The sequence below is a fragment of the Zootoca vivipara genome, chromosome 3, assembly GCF_965207765.1.
Source record: "Zootoca vivipara chromosome 3, rZooViv2.hap1.1, whole genome shotgun sequence".
Classification (NCBI taxonomy): Eukaryota; Metazoa; Chordata; class Lepidosauria; order Squamata; family Lacertidae; genus Zootoca; species Zootoca vivipara.
This window is the reverse complement of record NC_142586.1, coordinates 47,254,834-47,270,553: the sequence shown is the minus strand read 5'-3', so window position 1 is coordinate 47,270,553 and position 15,720 is coordinate 47,254,834. Positions and strand designations below refer to the sequence as shown.

Sequence of the window (15,720 nt, the reverse complement as noted above, 5' to 3'; positions counted from 1 at the left end):
GGGACTACAACTCCCATCATTCCTGACCACTGGTCTTGCTAGCTAGGGATGATGGGAGTTGTAGCCCCAAAACATCTGGAAGCACACTGGTTGAGAAACACTGCTCTAGAGGTTGTTTTCATTTTTTTAAATGAAACAAAAAACAACCACTGGGAGAAATTTATATGGAACCCCAGGTAACATTTATTTGGCTCTTAGCCAGATACTTATTACAAAAGCACAATTGAAGTCTTCTCCAAAGAAAATGTTATTGAGGACACATAGACAATGAATGCCGTTTAATTTTTTTTTAAAAAAAAATTCATAGCAAGACTTATAAATTTTCTCAAGTTATTTCCCAAGGGAAAGTTTAACAATGAGTGAGACAAAGGGTGGCAATACACAGCTTCATAATGGAAGGTAACAAGAAGAAAATATTCTAAACCAACTTCAATCACATAAATACTAAGTAGACTTTTGCAGTGCTAGAACATATTGGAGTTCCTGTGAGATAGTCAAAATATTATACTGACATGGAATCCATGCATTAGGATACAGATTTAGCAATTATAATATATGTTTATCAAGGGATTTAATGAACATCTTATTGCAACAAGGAATGTAATTTAAAATATGAAACTACTTACAGACTAACTTTTGTTGTGACAGTTCTGGAAACATCAAAGCATGGATTTCTCTCCTTTGCACCATCCAAACCAGAGGTAGTTTGCTTTCCATTTGCAGTTCCCAACTCGCCATTTCTTTGCTTGTCAGTGCGCAGCAAAGCACTGCCATCAGAACTGTTGACAATATCTGGTACCTTAGACTCTGTTCTTCTTTCAGAATGTGGCAAGGTGCTATTGTCTGTGATGCCTATAGAAGAAATTTTAGAAGTCTCTACAGTGCTTTCCCCAGAAGACAGCTTCTCTGCTGAAACACATTTTGATATTGGATTACTATCTGTTGCACCTTCAATCTGTCGTTTGGTGGATGAATCTTTCCCATGACTCTTCAAGCCTGTGGGTGAAAGTGGACTTGTTTCAGGTTGATTCTTTTTTAAGGATTTCCTCCTGTATGGGGATGAAGTAGGGGTCTGCTGCTTGTTTTTCTCTAACTCTGTCTTAGTAAGTCCCTTGTGATTACTTCCAGTCCTTGTGTCATGGTTAGTAGTGGGAGAATTCAACTGTTGAGAAGTCTTAGCTTTTCTTTCAGGGGTGGTTATTTTTTCTGAAACCAAATCTGAAGCAATACCATCAAAAACAGGTTCTTCTTTTGCAGTATTCTCAGTTACATTTCTGTCCCCATTTGGCATGTCACTGGAGGACTGAGATTTTCTCCTCTTTCCAGATCTCCTTACTGCAGATTTTTTATCCATTGTGTTGCTAGAGTCGTCTAATACAACAGTCACTGGTTCATTGGAATATGGTTGTTCAGCTCTACGAAGAAAAATATCCAATGTCAGCACTCTAGAAGTGTGGGCACGTTCACTGGACTCCAAAATAGATGGCACCTCTGATGGTGCATATTCTGATTCTGAACATGAATGAACATCCACTAATTCCTTGTGGTTTAATATGTTATGTTCTAGGTCCTCACTGGATATATTAGTTAAACTTCTAAAGAAATCTGGAGTTGTAGTATTTTTTGTGTCAGTGACTAGATCATTCTCTGCTTCCAGTGTCTGAAGTGTAAGATTGCTATCAAATAATGTATTTTTTATTGTCTCACTACTGCTGCGCCAATCAGATGACCATTCACTGTCAGAATTAATTCCTTTAGTGTTCCATTCTGAAACAATATCATTATACAATGGTGTCAGATCCCTATTGTAAAGATATTCTTCTGTCTCTTTAACAGTATTCCGTATCCTTTCCTGGTCCTGATTGCAAACCTGGTCAATAAGAGATTCCTCACTTTTAGACAGATCTTTAAAGTCTTCAATATCTATTGATGCCAGTGGAGCTATACCCTTGTGAGGCAATCCCGAGCTTGCACTTTTAACACTTGGTCTTAAAGAAGCTTCTAATGTGTTTTTCGGATTTTTTCTTCTCCCTGTAGTAAAAAAATTTCCAAACTTTCCCAAAACTGGCTTCTTTTTGTTTTCTTCCTTATAAGACTCTGCAGAGCAAGTTTTGGACTGAAAAAAAATAAGAAAAGGAAAAAAGTTAGACTATATATTTCTTTCAAGATACATAATTCATTACTAAACATTTATATGTTGAAAGAAATAAAAAACTGAAATTGAATTGTTCATTGAACCATATAATTTTCTATGAAAAGGGTATCTTTACATGTAACATAATCATTTTTAGTTAAATATAATGATTCACATTAGCATAATTATGACGTTAAGACTTATAATGCAAACATTCACAAACTTCCTCATATCTTCAATCAAATGAATGAAGCATATAAATACTTACAGGAATTGCTTATTTATCCAAGCCTTTAAAACATTTTATGTATACACCTGCCTTAAGCAGGAATGTGTCTTTGATACTGCAGTAAAGGTAAATCAGAGGGCACCTTTACCAGTAAACTTCTACAGTAGTTTTGCTAAAATTTGTATGAAGGTTAAAAGTTGTATAAATCTTCCTTTTATCAGCCACAGTTTGTGTCACCTTAAAATCTGTGGCATGGATAAAAACAAGCATTTTTTTAGTATTCAAGACAAAAATAAAACGAATTCTAGATTGCAATGCATTTAGCTTGAACTATAAGCGTTGTTAGGAGTTACTGTACGTTTAGTTTTCTTTTAAACAAAACTATTTCCCCCATTCTTTCAACGTACATCTATAATCCTGTGATATTTGGCAACAATCCAATATTGTGTTGCGAAAGGAAGGAAGCGTTAAAACTCTACAGCCCAGCAAGACGCCATGCGACCAACTTCCTAGAGAGGACGAGGATCCATCTAAAGTTCTTTCTGCGCGCTCACCTAAAAAAATCATCTTGATGCCACGAGGGCAGCGGGGCCCTGGGCTCGCAATTGAGGCCCCCGCCAAACAACGCCCGGCTTCAAGGGCTGCCGTGATTGAGCGAAAGCGGACTTCGGCCCCAGGTGCGCGCTTTCTAACCAGTTAGCTCTTGCTCCCTCCAGGTCTACTGCTAAGGCATCCTTGCTGCCCAATGAGAAGCAGGAAGCGCTAGTCGCTCCCACTCCCCCGGCAAGATTGGGGAGATAAGGTTCTTCTCTGGCCCGCAGGGATTTCGCGGCAACTTCTCCCGCGCGCCAACGAGGTCCATTTCCCGCCTATCTCGGCCCATTGAGAAACCGCGCTGGGTTTGCTTTGTACTCACTAGCCAATGACCGCTCGCTCGCGCTCCTCCTTCGGCAGCCTCAGTCCGGAGCTCGCCGGCCACCTCAGAGCAGCTCCCCGTTTACCGTAGTCGGCGCGGGCAGCTCTCGAGAGGAGAGCGCCAAAGCCGGCTCCTGCGGAGGCGCCAACTGTCTGAACGCCAGATTCTGCCTGCCTGCCTGCCACACCCGCCCGCCCGCCTGAGCGGTGCCCGCCTCCGCCTGCAGCGCCAACAGCAGCTGCTCTCTCCCTGGCACGGGCGCCTCAGGTAGGACGGCGGAGTTCCGGTCACCGCCCATAGGGTCCGCGCTGAGGAGAGCGCGACGCTGAAGACGGCGCACGGAAGGAGGAGCCACGTGGGTCCTCGGGCGCCAAAGAGAGAGGTTTCCCTCGTGCCTCCTTCATCCAGCTCAGGCCTACAGCGGTTAAGAGGAATCTGGGACGTGTATCAGAGCGCAGGTCTCACCGCCACCAAGTAACAGCGGCAGGACAGAGAAGCTCCCAAGTCAAAGGACACGGCTTCCAGGCACGTCTGAGCCCCAGCATCTTTTGGGAGATAAAGAGAACCCACACGCCCTCAGAAATCAACCTGAAGTGTAGTGGAAGACATTTGATCCCCTGGTCACTCAGCCCCGAAAAACCTGTTTCCAGCGCATCTCCTGTAATAAGAGAGTGCATGTCTCCTTTTAAAAAATTAACCACTGGCAGCAGGAGGAAGAGTGCACCATCATTTCATGAGGGCCTCTCCAGCCTAAGTAAAGGCAGAGGAAAGAGGAAAGGTGGAGAAAGCTGATTGCTCAGAGGTGCCAAGGAAACAGGCAGAAATTTTCTAGAGGTGAAAAGGGAAGGGTGCCAACAAACACAGCAAATGCCCATGAAATGCGAAGATATTTCCACAGTGCTGATTGCCCTGCACAAGTCTGAGCAATTTGAAGTGCTTTTCTGCCCAGCCTATTTCCATCTATTCAGGGCAAAAAGCTGCCTCAAGCAAAACCAACAAACTTTGATGTGAAAAGCCAAGAGCTCTTGTTGGATTTAAAACAAACAAACAAAAAATAAGTGCCAACATGCCATGTCTGAAGTTGCCTTATTTATAAAGCAAGACTCAAAGCACCAATTTCAAATGAAGTCTGGTATGAATGCAATGTTCTGATTGAACAAACTTTTCCACTTCCATTCGCCTCACTCCATCCCCAAAATTACTGTACTTACTTTATTGTTTCACTTATACACAGGGGGAGACAGAAGAGGCACTAGCAAATAAATTCTTTGTACATATGCATGAAATGTATATACCAGAACGCTTTTAGCTTCATTTGTCTAAAATGCAAAATGAGCATTGCAAAACAAACTCAACAGCACAGGAAGGCAGTGTTCTTGTACCTGCTGAATTGCTTTTGCAACAAAATACAAGTTCTGCTGGCTTAATTGATCACAATGACATCCAATGGTCATTGCTATTCAGTAGACTAAGATGCAAGATGTATAAATTCAGAAAGGTGGAGCCACTCCCACTAAATCAAAATAAGTGGGAAGCTCTACCAAGGGCACTTTTTTCAAAACTCTAGATTAAAGACCCTGGTGTTGGGAAAGATTGAGGGCACAAGGAGAAGGGGACGACGGAGGATGAGATGGTTGGACAGTGTTCTCGAAGCTACGAACATGAGTTTGACCAAACTGCAGGAGGCAGTGGAAGACAGGAGTGCCTGGCGTGCGCTGTCCATGGGGTCACGAAGAGTCGGACACGACTAAACGACTAAACAACAACAAGATTAAGCAGCCTGCTTCTGACTGGTTAAAATAATTAGACAGCCCCCGCACAATCAGCTCAGAGAAAAGGAAACTAAAACCCAACCTTGCCTTTGCAAGCAGTTGTAGGGCGGATTGTACTGTTACAGATGCTGGTTGACGGTGCCTTTAGGTCTGTTTTCATATTACGCTGCATGGGTTTAGACTAGATCAGAGCTTTCCAAACTTTTCATGTTGGTGACACTTTTTAGACATGCATCATTTCATGACCCAGTAATTCAGTTTTACTAGCAAACGAGAAGTTAAATTAACCCCTTTCCAGGAGGAACATTCACATGACACACCTACACACTGCAGCTGACGCACTAACATGTCACAAGAATTTGGAAAGCTCTGCTCTAGATTATGTTCCCCTTGGACTGTACCTTCAGTAAATGAAAGTCTCCCATCAACACCAGCCAGCATGACTAGCAGCCAGGAATGATGGGAGTTGTAGTATCAAGGGCCACAGGTTCACTACTCTTACCCAGTGGGATTTCCTAAGCACTTCTTATTGACCAACAGTGCAAGAAACTTCCAGTCATAGTTCACCTAGTTCACTTGACTCTGTTTCTTCTCTTCTCTTTTCTGTAACTTGCTATCTGCTATGGACTTTAAGCTTAAACAGAAATCTAAGTCCTCTGCAAGAAGGAGCTAAATTATGTGACCTGTGTAGAGGCAGAGTAATTACCAGTAGTTTGTTTATAATTCTACTGTTATAAGGAGAGGCAAGGAACTCCTTCCATTTCTCAGATTTCACTAGGCAAGGTCCATGTGCTTATTTCTGCAGCTTTAAAGACTATAAATTTGTTTTGAAAATTAAGGAGGAGGTCCTTCTGAAGCTTTCACTCAGTACCAATTGGGGAACAAACATGGTTTATTAACTATGGGTATCCATCAATGAATTCTGCCCCCAGGTCATCTCTTGACAGTGCTAATCACCTTTACTTAATGCATGAATGACAAGTGAACTCGTGTCAATCAGGGCCAGTTACAAGCCTTAGGGCCACAGCAAAATATGTCACTGAATATTTGCCGTTGTTCCTGATACGTGATGAAATATAGCTTGGAGAGTCTGTCAGCTGCAGGGCAGGGCAGGGCAGGTTAATGTCATGAAAACAGACTTTTTAAAAATGACACAATCCAATCAAATTTAAACACTGATTTAAGTGGGTGACTGAAGTAAAAAATGCTTAGCTTTTTAGACAGATTGTGTTATGTCACTTCCACATTCCTCAGCTTTGTTGCTAACATAATAATGTACAGTATAACAAACAGCTATTAAAACATTAAGTAACAAAACTTTCTGTGTTTCTGTTTTAGTTCTAAGCAGGTGAAAGCAACAGAGTCCTAAAAGACTGGGTGGTATTCTACTAAGTTTTAATCAGAATAGATCCACTGAAAAGTACGACTGAGTTAGGTCCATTAATTTCAATAGATCTACTCTAAGTAAAGTAGATCTCATGTTCAGGGCAGGAGAAGAGTGGATGGCTCTGGCTAATATAAATCCTGACCTTTGTATATTACCATGTTTCTCATATTATAAGACATGTCTTATATTTATTTTTTCCTCAAAAAACACACACTGTGGCTTATTTTCAAGGGATGTCTTATTTTTTTCCTCCTCCTCCTCCTCCTGCCGCGGCCAGCATTGCTGCTGTGCCTATCATTATGTCTTATTTTCAGGGTATGGCTTATATTCCTTGAATGCTTAAAAATCCTGTTATGGCTTATTTTATGGGTATGTCTTAAAATATGAGAAACAGGGTAATGTTTTACACATACAGTATGTGCATCACAAACTTCTAGTATGGGTATGAGAAATAAAGCTTTCTATAAGTCCAGAGTCCTCCTCTTCTGCAGAAAAGATTACCTGTTGTACCTCTGCAAGATGTGCTGATCTGATCTTTATTTTTCTCTTTCCATCAGGCTTCGTTGAGAGGGGGTGTGGATTTTGTAGTGCTTTGCATTGCATGTAATCAAATCAATTTATCATTCCTGATACTGCATGGACAAAGGAATTACTCACATGACTTTTGCCATGCAGTTTGTCCTTGCATAGCCCTTTTTTAAAAAAAATAATGAATGAAGTGGGGAGTCAGACCAGAACCTTGGTGTGGGATGAGGAAGCCTCTACCACAGTCACAGTTGTAATTGCCCATGGGAGCTTTTCTCAGAGTGTAAATGGTGAAGTAGGGATTCTGATCCAAATCATAGCAGGGACTAAGGGTTATCTTTATGAACCATTGTTCCAAATTTGGAAAATATCCAGATGAGTGATTCATTCAGAACCACAGGGCAACGTGGTTATTTGCCTTCAGATAAAGACTAACTTTTACACAGTATCAGAAAGTAAATACAGTGGAACCTCTACTTACGAATAACTCTACTTACGAATGCTTCTACTTACGAATGGAGCTCTGTCCGCCATCTTGGATGCGGTTTAGATAGGATTTTTTCTTCTTAGAATTTTTAGATAGGGTTGCTTTGACTTACGAATTTTTTCTCCCAATGCATTCCTATGGGATTTGACTTACAATTTTATTCTACTTACAAATGTGCGTTCGGAACGCATTAAATTCGTAAGTAGAGGTACCACATTTCTAAACTAGGAGCTCTACCTTGCTTACTGTGCTCATCAATCCCACTGTGATTCTGCCCACATTAACTTACTAGAGAGCAGCCTTTCTCAACCTTGTATCCTCATCCCTAGCCAGTGGGACCAGTGCTCAGGGATGATGGGAGCTATAGTCCAACAACATCTGGCGATCAAAGGTTGAGAAGGGCTGCCCTAAAGCTTCCCTTTCCCAACCCATGCAATGACTAAAGCTCACTTTGCTCCTTTCCAAACCCCATTTGTGTAGCCATTTCTCTCTTCTATCCTTCAGCCCCTCTTTACATCCATTTTCACCTGCACCCCATGCCTATGGCTCCTCCTCCTCCTCTAGTGCAACCCCACTTGCACAACCCCCATGGTAACCGGCATCTTCCTCCTCCCACACTTTGCAACTTCTAAGCGCCCTTTTCACCTACTGTCCAATTATGCAGCCACCACCTAAGCCTGTACTTTAAACCCTTTCATGCCCCTGCTTTAATCTTCAACCTCATTCCCATGCCTCCTATTATTTTTTGCAATCCCATTTGCACCCTAATTATGATTGTCACTCCTTTTTCCTACCTTCTCCTTCCTCTTTTTTCAACTCTATTGCACGCAGACGACCCCACATTTCCATGCCACTGCGCCTCTCCTATTCTGCAATCCCCTTTGCACATGCGCCCTATGTTGATAGTGTTACTGTATCATTCAAATGATACATTAAGAGCTTGTACTCACAACAATAGCAAATGTTTGAGTAAAGTGGAGTGGTTTTAAACAATGACAGAGATTTGAGTAAAGTAAGGATGGAGTGACAAGAGTTGTGGTTGTTTTTTTAAGACAAAGAAACCAGTTTTAATAAGGAGAAATGGTAGAAATGGGTACAACACAGAAGCTAACACAACAGAGCTATTCCCAAATCCCTTCTCACTCTTCAAACCTTGTTTTAAATTGCCAGTTCCGCCCCACTCATTTTCTCCCCTGTTCACGCTACTCAAACCTCTGCCATTGTATTTTTTTAGAAAATAAATTTTATTTAAGATTCGACAATAACAATACATCAACAATAACTAATACATCAATTCATTACAGTTGACCGTCTTTAACAATAGTTAACAAACTACAAAACATCATAGAAAAATTCCTTCAGTAGCACCTTAAAGACCAACTAAGTTTTTATTTTGGTATGAGTTTTTGTGTGCATGCACACTTCGTCAGATACTGTGTATGACAAAGCTACTGTGTATCTGAAGAAGTGTGCATGCACACGAAAGCTCATACCAAAATAAAAACTTAGTTGGTCTTTAAGGTGCTACTGAAGGAATTTTTCTATTTTGCTTCGACTCAGACCAACACGGCTACCTACCTGTATACAAAACATCACTTCTGGTTAGTCAACTTTTCATATTTAACTTTATCTCTTTCTTAACCGATCAGAAAAAAGAAGACTAAAAGAAGGAAGTGAGAAAAGAGGAAGAAAGGAAGAAAAAGAAAAGAAGAAGAAAGTAATAAAGAAAAAATAAAAAGGAGAATAAATACATTTAACTTCTGATTAGACTCATTGTATTATTGTTTCTATTGTTCTTTCACACACAGTCCCAAATTACTGTATTGCTTTCTTTATTTTTATCAGATATTTATTCCTGCTTTATTCAAATCTCTGCTGTTGCTTAAAATTGCCATTTTTCTTTCAGTATTTTGACCCAAATATGCATTGTTTCCATGTGCACGTTTGTGCCCCTTCAACCACACATGAGCACTTTCTATTTTATGCCTCCAAAATCTATTTTGATGTTTAGTCTAGTAGACAGAGCTTGATTGACTGATTATTATTTAATTTCTATACTGTACTAAATATATTTAAAATATCTCTAACGATATGCAAAAAAGAAGCAAAAACACACAACGTAAACAATATATTACAAAAATGCAGAGTTATATATAAAAACATTACATTAAAACAATATATAATAACAATAATAACAACAATAATAATTCATTTTCCTTCTGACACTGCTCCCTCTCAACCCCTAGGTTCTCATCCAGGGTCCAAACAAATTCTCAGCTCACACACAAAATTCTGAAAATGAGAAGAGTTCCTGGAAACAGTGGGCATCACCCTAGTCTCTCACTCTAGACTTGCTTTTTATGGGCAGGTCCAGGGTGGATGGTACTGTATTTTTCTGTTTGTAAGACACCCCCATGTATAAGATGCCCCTATTTTGGGGGACTCAGGTTTAAGAAAATGGGGAGAAATGTATCCGTGTATAATATGCCCCCTAACTTTTGATATTATTTTTAGGGGGGAAAGCCTAGTCTTATACACGGGAAAATTTGGCACTTCCTCAGGCTGCCCACAGCTGAGTCCCATTCAGCTGGACTCTCCATACCCAGTTCCAGATGCAGCAGGTTTGTCAAGTTTCCTAGGGGGTCCAAAGGATAGGGAAAGAGGCCCCCCTCCAATCACAGTTCTTTCTCTGTTCTCGCCTCTTATAATTTTCTGGGGCTCCACTTCAGTTGGGTTTTTCTACATTCTCCCTCATTCCTCACCCACCATAAGTTCTGGAAACCAGGGATCCCTTGTGGGCACAAGTATGGGTATATGTTGGGTTTTTTTTTTAAGGTGCCAGTACAGAGCTAAAAAGAATGTTTCCAATATTTCAGATTTGCTCAAAAAAACAGTCAAAAATTTGTGTGTGTTGCTGCAAGCAGGGCAATTTTTTTAAATACAGTACAGTTATTTTATGCAATAGCCTTTCTCTGCAAAAAGAATGGTTTAAAAATAAAATCCAAAATTACCACAAACATGCCTTCAACAACAACTGGTGGGCAGGCGATGGAAACAAAATTAAAGTGGGGAGTGTGGCAATAGATGGCACCCAGTTAAACCTCACCATGCATGAAAAAAGAAAGAAAAGGTCCATATGGTTCAGTAATGGCAACTTTATGTTGGATTTTCTTCCCGTATCATATTACTGTGTATCTGCTGATTGGCAAAATCAAATCTAGCTGAGGAAAAGCTACCTCACCAAAAAGCAAGAGAGATAAATCTTCATTAAACTCTGGTGTGCACAAGTCCTTTACAACTGCTCCAATAGAGAGGTGAATGGCTTTGTGACTGATACAAGTGCTAGCCAATCAGTGCTGCACACACAGTTGCAGTTGCTTCATTGATGACACAAGGACCAGCCAATCAGTACTGTGAACACTCGGCTTCTCCTCTAAACTAGAAAACAGGATCTTCCTTAAATACAGGTGAAATGACAGTATGTGCTTCTGAAATACATTGAGTTCACATCCAAAGCAGGTTCAGTGCTCAAGCTGCCTTCTGCATACCTTGACTGGCAGATCTCGGGGTTCTAATGAAAAATGAAATAGCTCTAACAAGCCTAAGGTCTGCTCATCCCAGATATACAGAGTTTAAGAATAATGAGGAACTGCATTAAAAATGCAGAAAAGGCACTAACTTGGTTTCCAGAGTACAACTGTTGCCCACAGTTCTAGAAATTGTGTTATGGAATCATCTGTTGTAAAGAAGCTTACCAGTCATTATCACTTGTTTTGACTAAAGGAGTGTCACAATCTTCTTCACTATGTGCAATAATTCATTATCAACTATATGCTCAGGCTTGAAAATAGCTACTTACCTGGTTACTTGTGATGAATAATAATAGCCTCCTAAGAGCAAGGCAGCAAATAATTACACAAGTGGGTTACTGAGTTTTCTTTTAGGATATAAATGGGAGGCAAGCTAAGTTTTGTGTGTGAACTAGTACATTTTTGTAGTTTTTTTCAAGGATACGATGAATACAGAACATAAACGAGGCAACCAGAGTACCTGAAGAACCTGAGAGCTCAGCAAATTCTTTGAGTATGCTTCTATATGTTTCTTGGTCAGAAAGGGAGGATAGAAGGGATCAATATTTGAGGTCAACAGAATTCTCTCTTCCCCTTGTGTGTGTATGTGTTGGCGAGGCAAAAGAGATAAAACAGGTTCCCCAACAGGCTCTGCTTTGCCTTTTGGGGATCCTTTTGTCTGCACTATGACAAATATATTGGATTGGGTCTAAGTCATATTTTTGCTTGTATTTGCATTGTAAACATGTCAACCCAAGTATATTCTAATGATGAGAAATATAAATAAGTTTGATTTTTCTTGCATAACATAGTCAACACACACAGAGAGAGAGAGAGATAGTGAAATAACCTAACAGAGAACAATGAATGACAGAATGACAAGACAGAGCTTAATTGGGGAAGAGGAGAGAAATCACAGAAACAAAAATGATTGGTCTTTATTTCTAAAAAACCCAACTATGTTCCATAATGCACCATGGTATTCAAACTTTTTAAACAGCTACACTGATCTAGTTTGTGTTTGCAGACTCACCTAGATATCTCTCAGGTTTTTCTTATAAAACAGTTCCCCACAAAATCTCAGCTAAGAAAGTAGAATATTGCATATGACCATTTCTTAGGCTTCTGTTAAAAATATGATTGTGTTTTGATTTTGCTTTAAACATGTACCTTGGTTTTAAGACTGACTCTAGCAAGGAATCAGGAGGAGGGACAACACTCAGCTCCAGAATGAAATTAGATGAGAATCCCAGTACTACTTGTTATTTCCTTCAGAAATCATAGCTTAACCACCATAAAACTGACCATATTCCTACATTTAGCCACAGTTCAAAGCTACAGTTCTCAGTGAATTTATCAGAAAAAGCAAAATAATTTAGGCACATTGTTCATCAATAAAAAATATTCTAAATGACTAACCCTTCCTCTATCAGAAGAAAGACAAATTTTGCTCAATGTGACTTAATTCCAAGATGCAGCCCAAGTTGATTTGTTGAGCCATCCAGACAATGTAAAGAGGAAGTTATGAATGAAAGTGAAATGAAATTCTTCATGTTTATTCAAGTGATTAGAAAATGCTACAGAACACAGTAATGTACAGTAAGCAAGATTGGGAAGACATGTCTGATCCCATCTTCTACACACACAACAGCAAAACATGTTCCCCAAAGCAAATTATTCATTCTACTTTTGTTGTAGTTTTATGAAACAGAACCAATGACAATTCCCGCCCCCAAATGTTTATGACTAAACTCAGAAAAAGATAGTATCAAGTCAAGAAACAATATAGACATTAAAAGTATTAGTTGTCTTACCATTGTGATGTTAGTTCAGTTTTGCTTTTTTCAGAACAGCAAGCAGAGAAGAATTTGTAAGTTGCAGTCATGTGTGCATTAATGCAATACATCTATTAACCCTGATCCTCCCACCGCTTAGCTGCCTTTTTGATTTCCTTCCAAGAGAATCTCATAAAGAAAACACTGCCCAAGCTGACTGATATATTCCATTCAGTACACAGACGCAGTTAGCATCCACTTAAGAACATGAGTCACAGATTGAGACACCTGAAAAATAATGGTTAAGGAAACAGGTCCTTTTCTAAAAGCAACTCCCCAAAAGATAGAAACTTATTACAAAGAATTAGAGAGGGAGACTTCAATAGATACCCTAAGTCCTTAATTATCACAGCAGGTATTGCAAGCACTCTTAAAATATGTAAACAAATATTTCACATAAATTAGTTCTCATTAGCATTCCAGGTGTACAATTAAAAGTAGAGTTGATGGACAGGGAGGCGCAAGAAGCCACATTTCCTGCTGCCTTGTTTCAGTAAAATGTTTCTATACTGATACAAGTTATTTAGCTGCTTCACAATATATACATAAAATACATTTGAAACCACAGCAAGTCCGCTCACCTCCACAGCAAGTCCTCTCACCTCTCTTGGTGCAGCAGCATGAAATCACAGCAGTTGTAACATCAGAAAAACTGAAAGAAAACCCTTTTTGCTGAACAATCTTGACTAAAATCACCTGTTTACAAGGCAATTTTTTTCGGGGGGGGGGAGCTTTTAGTAAAATGCCCCATCTTATTCTGGATTCAAATCAAGATATATGTTCTTGGAAATGCAGTCAATGTTGCCGACTGCTCTTTCTGCATTCCTATAGGTTTTGCAATTTTGCATTATCTTGGTACAATCTCTTCTCATAATTAAAAAAGAAGGCTGTGGTTGTAATTCAGAATTGGGATTGAACAATGTAATCGTTCTGTTACTGAGTTTTAAAAACCACTTTCCAGCCTATTAAAAATCATAAAACATATGAAGTTGTCAACCTAGCTCATGCAAGCCAAACTGCATTCCCCCATTAAAAACCCTGAATGGTCTAAATGTTAATAAGATGAAGACAATTTGCACAATGTTTCCAAAAATTATTATAGTATATATATGACAAGTACTGTAAGATGGTGAAATTTAACACGGACATGGTGAAAAATAATCAAGTCTAATGATTATCTACTGTTCCTTACCATAAAAACATACTGTCTGCTTGTTTTCCTTCCCCTTCAAATGCATCCAAAATTTGTGTAGTTTGTCTTTCCCTATTTTTGTGCAATTCCATTGGATATGTATTAAATGGTTAGGTTTTCAAAGACCTTATTGTTTTAAATAGAAAGGTCACATCTTGTTGGCCATGCTCAGTACTTGGTTTGTATTGCCCCTGAGCAAATGCATGCTTCTCCAAGATGAAGAAATGCAAGTACATTAGCTCTTCTCTTAACTGAAGGGTTTTTGACCAGACTTGTCTACTGCCATTGACAGAAGTTCTCCAAGGTTTTAGGGAAGTGGTTAAGAGCGGTAGACTCGTAATCTGGTGAACTGGGTTCGCGTCTCCGCTCCTCCACATGCAGCTGCTGGATGACCTTGGGCTAGTCACACTTCTCTGAAGTCTCCCAGCCCCACTCACCTCACAGAGTGTTTGTTGTGGGGGAGGAAGGGAAAGGAGAATGTTAGCTGCTTTGAGACTCCTTCGGGTAGTGATAAAGCGGGATATCAAATCCAAACTCTTCTACTCTTCTTCTAGTACCGTATTTTATACCAAGTTCAGCTGAACATTGTAAATCAATTCTCTCCAAAATGAAACCAAAGATCCCTTAGAGGACAACACTAGGGCATACCTTCCAACTCCCGGTTAGAAAAATCCGGGATCAGCAGCGCCGGCACCGGAAGTCGCTTCCAGACATGCTCAGAAGTGACTTCCGGTGCCGCTCTGCCCGATTTCCGGTGCCCAGACATGGGCAGAGCACCCGAAATCGGTTCTGCGCATGTCCAGACATGAACAGAAGGAGCCTCCCTGGCAGGTACTGAAATCTGGGGGATTTACAGGATTTTTTCCAATCCGGGCTGCCAGCGGGAAACGGTTTAAAATACGGGGGTTTCCCACGAAAAACGGGAGACTTGGCAGCTATGCACTAGGGCCTTATAAAGAAATATGTAGGCAATCTGAATTAACTCGGCACACTGCTTATTAAGAGAGCTTTTTCTGGAGTCTAATTTAACAAGACTGCATTGATATATTTATTGATGATGGAATTAAAATTTCACTTATCTAAATATTCTCTACTTTAGAAGTCGCAGCTCCAAAGTAATGAAAAATACTTTCAGAAATTTTAATGTAAAACTAAATGCTTTTCACAGAATAATTGACACAAAAAGCTGACTAACCTTAAAGTATGTTTTTGAGGTACATTATCTCCTGGTGTTATTTTTTAATGCCTATACTGAAATGGCAAACATTCCTGGAGTTTAGAATAAGTGAACAATAAAAATATTAATGCTCAAGCATTGTTAGTATTTAAAACCTTATCTCAGTTTCTGGGCAAAAATACTCCACTGGTCACATGGTTAAACTTACCCTGAAAGCAGAGTTTTAGCCACCTCTAAGTCCCCCATTTCCCACTTTCGAGTACAGTATAGCTGGCACCCTAACATTCACAGAAACAGAAGTTGAGAGTATTTTTGCATTGCCCCACCCCACTACAGTCCTGCCACCCTCAAAAACTGCTCTGGGTGTTCAGAAAACCCTCCAGTACAGCATGGGGGTGATGTGGCAATTGCAGGGTCAATCAGGGATCTATTCTCTCCCTATGCCAGAAGGGGCCTCTGCTAAATTAAAGATGGCAGTCATCTTAGATTATATAATT

General features: G+C 40.0%; 1 protein-coding gene across 4 annotated transcripts in view; it reads right to left on the bottom strand.

Moving 5' to 3' along the window:
* The window catches only part of CRYBG1 (crystallin beta-gamma domain containing 1), a 105,431-nt gene that overhangs the window by 44,329 nt on the left and 45,382 nt on the right, over window positions 1-15,720 (bottom strand). For 3 of the 4 annotated variants that reach the window (XR_015949306.1, XM_035109300.3, XM_088667213.1), the window contains exon 3: window positions 627-2,116. Coding sequence is in view for 3 of the 4 variants with exons in the window: in XM_035109300.3 (XP_034965191.3) it covers window positions 627-2,116 (1,490 nt within the window). In the remaining variant the exon portion in view is untranslated. Of the gene's footprint in view, window positions 1-626; window positions 2,117-12,833; window positions 12,854-15,720 lie in introns of those variants that run through there. The other variant, XM_035109303.3, reaches the window with a different exon arrangement.